Here is a 6118-nt window from a genome sequence, read left to right as displayed (position 1 = left end):
CCGATAAATTTTGTTCGACGTTACAAACCAAGAAACAATTGTCAATCCAACCGCAAATTATGATTGCTAATATTCACTTTATCACTTTATCACTTTATGACTGTATAATGTCTCTGATCATACTTGCGTTGCAATTTTTCATTTTATTAGTAGACTGCTATCGAAATGATATACTTTGAATTTACTTTATTCTCGGATCAGATGTTCTATAAATAGGCGTTGCTGTTCTTCTACAGTAGCGGCTGAGAAGTAATGAATATATATTATATTTGAAGTAAGTTTTACCGATTTTTCAGAAAACTATTACATTAACATCGATACACGTTTATATCGCCACTAAATTACAAAATAATTAAATAATACAGTATTGCGTTATTAATTTGATTCTACATTCAACTATTGATTTGTTATGAACTCCATTTGAAGCAAGTCGACAGATTATGATAAATAAAATTTATAATTTGCTTATTTTATTCTAACACATTATTAAATTTCAAGTATATACAATTAATATGTAAAAAAGAATTTACAATTACAATGAATGTCATTATAAAAATTAAGAGATTATTTTCAAACTGCCTATTCAAAATGCATTTTGCACTTAATAGACTTACAAGTATTGAGAAAAAAACGTATTCTTCTGGAGTTGAGTTTGCGAACCATTACGTCATTTAGCCGTATGTTTTTAGAGTTTATTTCATAAAACTGTGAGGCATAACATATTTAGGATCAGCAGATTATATTTTTTAATGTTACATTGTCAAATAATGTTTGCAATTTCATGCTTTAAGAATATTTGGAAATATATTTTAATATAAAAATGTAAATAAAGAAAAAATATATATATAAAAGATAAAATTTCAATATCATTCGTTAGATGTCGCCAGGTATCGGCAGTAAATTAGTTACGTTAGAAAAGAATATTTTTATAATTTCTTATAATGATATAACACAGTTAAAGAACATCAATTTTAACTTTCTTGGGTTACAATATCAAACATTACGTTACTAATAATGATTTGCATTTATTTAAAACATTTTATAATGATGTACGATACTATCACAATACATATATTATGAAAAATATGGAATTCTGCTTTGTAAAGCAACTATACGTAACTTAATCAATAGAGTATAGCTTTAATTATATTATAATTCTTACTTTGTTGTTTTTATTGTTCATTTTTTTAACCAAAAATTTCACATCTTTGTCGAAAATCGAAGTTACGTGAGTATGTATATATCCTGGAAACTCATATTTTATTTTTAAATAATAGAACGCTTAAAAATATTATATATATTATTGAAGAAGTTACGTATATTGTTCATATGTATAGGTGTATATGCATCGATGAGTATTGTAAAGTAATATATTACTTTTTTGTCATTGAATAAATGTCAGAATAATAATTAAGCCAATTAAATATTTATAAAAACAAGTTGCAGATCTGTATCTAAATTATATAAGCCTTGGAAAATATTTTTTTACTTATCATTAAGAAGACAATAAGAAAAAGTGACAGTACATCGTGTGTGACGAATAATAAGAATTACGTCGAGTTCATTTGAAATGTGATGGGAAGCCGCCAAGTACGCATTGTAAAGAGACAGTTTTTGATTGTATTTTAATATTAAGCAACTATTTTAATACAATGAGTTCAATTATACTGTCATAATAAAACAAGATCAGGCTAGACATACGAATATATAAGTAAAAGTAAGTGAATATAAATTGTAAAACTATAAGGCCAGAAAAGGAGTAAAACCCTTTATTAAATCGGTGAACCTGCACCAATAAATGTCATAAATAACGCGCTCGAGGATACGATGTTGCGACAGAGAAAAAGAAGAATCAGCAGAGGATTACAAAGTCGTACGTAGGAGAGCGAAGGCGGCACCGAGAGTTCGCACCTCGTGTAGGAAGCGGCTCAGTCGGAAAAAAGCCGACGTGCCCGATCGGTCTCTGTCGGGTGTGCAGGAGCTGACAAGCAGCAGCGGGGAAGTCCCGTCACCTCGGTGTCGGTAGTATCGTGCTTGCCCCCCACTCCAAAACAGTCGTCCCCACCTTCATAGGCGTTTGGTAGAGCGCGCGAGGGGAAGTGGAGCAGCAGTCGGAGGCGGCGGAGGCAGCGCCGTGGCCGTAGTCTTGCTTCAGAGTTCGTTCGGTGAAGTTATATCGTGGAGAAAGCGTTTCAGCAACCGTCCAGGGCCATTTTCAGACCTGAGGACATGAGCGGCCTTTGTATGAACTGCGCGCGCGTGTGCCAGTGTCACTAATTAGTAGCCTCCGAACAAGTGATCCGTGCTTCAACCGACAAGAAGACTCGAATGCTTTGCATCTTCATCATATGTGAATCTGTGCTCACCATAAGGAGACTTCCCTCAAGAGAGATAGAAAGAAAGAGAGAGAGAGAAAGTGTGTGTGTGTGTGCGTGTGTGGGAGAGAGAGAAAGAAAGTGTGTATGAGTGTGTAAGAGATAGAGAGCGAGTGATAAATACAGTGTGGCGGAGAAGGGGTAACGATAGAGGGTGGGAGGTAGTGAGGGGCGGGAGAAAGAAAGAGAGGGTAGACATGTGGTGTTAGGATTGAGGTCAACAGGAGCAAGAAAGAAAGACAGAGTGAGAAAGGGAGAGAGAGAGAGAGACAGAGTGAGAGAGAGAGAGAGAGAGAGAGAGAGAAAGAGACAAACAGTGAGGTGTGCCTGGAATAAAAAGTGAGACCTCGAGGGAGGAAGCCACGGATATAAGAGCAGCATTGGAGATAAGAAGAAGAGAGGACACGATGCTGACGTCCAGCGCCAATCAGTATCTCCGTCCGGAATATCTGACGCCTCTCCCCACGACGGTAAGAGTCAGCCCGCCAGCATCTACACGCATGCTTTTTCCTTTTATTTCCCAAAGAATAAGGTCCATAAGAAATTCGCCAGGGCCGGTAACGTTTATCATTCAAGAGTGGGCACTACATCCAGTTTGTCTTGTGCCTCGGCACGTGCAATCGCAATTTCCGTGAACCAGAGGCGCGAATTCTTGATTTGAGGCGGTATAAATTAGAGTGATGGCTACTTTTTGATTCCCAGGAATTTGTAGACCGAGTATGCCTTTCCATGATGAGGATCGAAGTGGGTGCAATAGCGTGTACCAATAATCATCTTGGCTGAAATTCGAAACTTACGTAATTACAGCCAAGAAAGCGGCCCAGTTGAACACGCGCAGCTGTCCGTTTCACGTTCAAAGAGGCGCGACAGATCGCGTTGCTGAAAAATTGCAGCCGCCGCCAATTGATCCGACGGGAAGTGGATTTGCCGCGGGGGTACTACCCGTCCGTGTGAGCGACGGCTGTCGAACGGCCGACGTTCGTCGTGCGCTTGAAAAAGGAGCTTGAAACTATTTTCGGGCGGAAAGCGGACGAGTGCTGGCAAGCTTTCCGGTCTCACGCGACGCGTTTCGATTTATTTGCTACATAAATCAAGCCCTCCTCCCATCCACCCATCCTCCTCCTCGTCCCCTTTCCCCCTAGATACGGCCATCCTCCTCTTCCACGCCACCACCTCTATCGCCGCCCTCCCTGGCCAGATCCCAACCTATCGCTCTCTCGCTCCATCTCACTTTCTCTGCCACTTTTTCTGCGCCTCTCGAAACAATGCGTATTTTTGTATGCCGCACGCCTATACTTAGCTCTCGGCCTGGAAATAAATTTACGAAAACGATGTGCGACCGAGCGAGTACAAGAGATATGGAGATAGAGATAGAGAGTGCATGCGTGTGTGCGTGCTCATGCGCGCATGACAAGTGGGTGAATATATGCACATGCTGTGTGGAAGTGCCCGGGGGCTCCGACCAGACTGGACGTTGTTACGGTGTTGGATGTCAGCGATAAACGATACATGGTGCGCTCTAACGGACGTTTATCGCTTGTAACTCAAATTGTAACTCGCTTGACACTCGCTTACCAGGACCGAATTTTTGGGCAACGTCTGGCATAGTCACGTCAATCTTTCCTTCTTCGTAATTATTGTCGTAAGCCCGTTAGTTATCTGGCCGCCTATATATCTATCAAACTCATTAATCAATAAAGTTATATTCGAATCATTATATAGCATTTATTATATATTATATTATGTAGCTATATTATATATTATATAGCTATTATTTCTAAAACTATAGACATAAACGATTATCTAACCTACTCTTTTCATAAAGTCTTTCGCAGTAGAGATGATTCGAGATTTAATGAAATATCCCACTGCAGATAGATTTTACTTTTTGAAAATTGTGTTTTTTGTCATTGACATATATTTTTGTTTAAATCTATCGAACGAACGAACGAACGAACGAACGAATAAATGGATGGACGGACGGTTGGACAGACGGACGGACAGATGGACGGACGGATGGACGGATGGTTAGATGGACGGGTAGACGAAAATTCGATTTGATTTGAGTATCGCGTGCTGATACGAATAGCGGCATTTAAATGGATAATAAATAATCCGACCAACATGACAAAAAAGATTAGATTGTATAAAGTAATGTTTAGCCTGTCAGACAAATATACTTACTATCGTACTTGAAAATTTATTAATAGTTAAAGTCTGTAAATAAATGAAAGTAACTGTTCGTACAACTATAGATAATCGCGAATATATTACGAGCAAATTTATTTAATTTATTAGTGCGATATAGCTTTCTAAATACTTCTATAAGAAAATTTTTACATTTGTTTCAATGCAATTAACACCCGGATAAATAAAATTTAAATCAGCGCATTTGGATTTTACCTGTATTTTTATAATAATAACATTAGATCTTTAATGATTTGCATTTAAAATTATTATTATCAGATAAGGATTCTTAATTTTTATATATTTTCAAACCAAAATTTAACAATATTCATTAATATTCCTCTCATTAAAAAATCTCATCAAAAAAATTTCCATGCAAATTAAATATTGTAAACATGTGGTAATTACTTTAAGTACAATACAGATTTTTCATAAAATCATTTTTTGTGTCAAACGTTTGCTATCAAACATGATATTTTATAAAGACAGTGCAAAATAACGCAATTTAAAAGTTAAAGTAGAAATGAAGATAAATTAATTTTTAATAATTTGTCATATTTAGCTGATATTCAAAACATTGATTTAATACTTCAAAGAGCTGACAACTTCAATATTGTAAATTATAAAATTCAAAATCATACTGCCAAAGAAAGTAAGAAAAATAATTGTAATTTATATAGCTAACTAAGATAAATGCATTCTCATACATCGTTCACATGGCCGCGTGTTAGAAATAAATGTCAAAAATTTTTATTCATACCCCAAGAAAGTGTAATAAAATATAACAATACGCTACGTACAATATTATATCAAATTTTATTCGGATACCCGTACGTTCTTTGAAAATTAACAAGCTCATAAATCAATAGCTTTGTAGTAGATTTTTTACTTTTTTGTTGAAATCTAACACGAGAGTATTTTTAGATTTGATAATATCGGAGAAAACTGATTACTCTTTCGTGTTCACAGCTGTGTGAAGCTAATCAGCGCAATACAATTGATAATTTAGCTTAGGGCCTTTTCTCGTCCACTAGTACGGCCCAGCAAGATCTTCATAATTTAGAAACATCAAAGTGCATGAATTCCACGAATTTGAATCTAAATTTAAGTTCAGAATTTCACGAAAAAAAAACAAAAATCAAGGTTGAAGAAAAAATATGGACAGCAAGCAGTTATTCCTCTATAAATTTTCTCGTGCAGATAATATACAATCGCGTATTTACTTCATGAAAAATTTATTTCTTCCTATCGTATGAACAATATTAATTGAGATTTTCGATTTTATCAGTTTCCTAACTTCGTCAGCGACTCTTCAATTAGCATACCTTGCGAGAACGAAGAAATGTCACGCATTACACCGATAGTTGGATGTGTTAGTATCATGGCGAAAGGAGTAGAAATTTGATTTGAATTCCTATATCCATGCCGATTATTCAATATTAAAGCTCATTTTCGTGCGTCGTTATTGCAATATTTTCTTTCATACTGATATACATCATCGCTACTTCATGCTTGTTGACAGAGAGAGAGAGAGAGAGAGAGAGAGAGAGAGAGAG

At 36.2% G+C, this 6118-nt stretch overlaps 1 protein-coding gene across 1 annotated transcript in view; it reads left to right on the top strand.

Moving 5' to 3' along the window:
• The first annotated feature begins 2674 nt into the window (after nt 1-2674).
• Nucleotides 2675-6118, top strand: part of LOC105363420 (zinc finger protein Elbow) — a 10760-nt gene continuing 7316 nt past the window's right edge. Inside the window, exon 1 of the mRNA XM_011501100.1 lies at nt 2675-2845. Coding sequence (XP_011499402.1) covers nt 2783-2845 — 63 coding nt within the window. The 5' untranslated portion in view covers nt 2675-2782. The remainder of the gene's footprint in view (nt 2846-6118) is intronic.

Source organism: Ceratosolen solmsi, unplaced genomic scaffold, assembly GCF_000503995.2.
Source record: "Ceratosolen solmsi marchali unplaced genomic scaffold, CerSol_1.0 scaffold57, whole genome shotgun sequence".
NCBI classification, from domain to species: Eukaryota; Metazoa; Arthropoda; class Insecta; order Hymenoptera; family Agaonidae; genus Ceratosolen; species Ceratosolen solmsi.
Note: the sequence above shows the minus strand (reverse complement) of the source record. Positions and strands in the feature narration are given on the sequence as shown.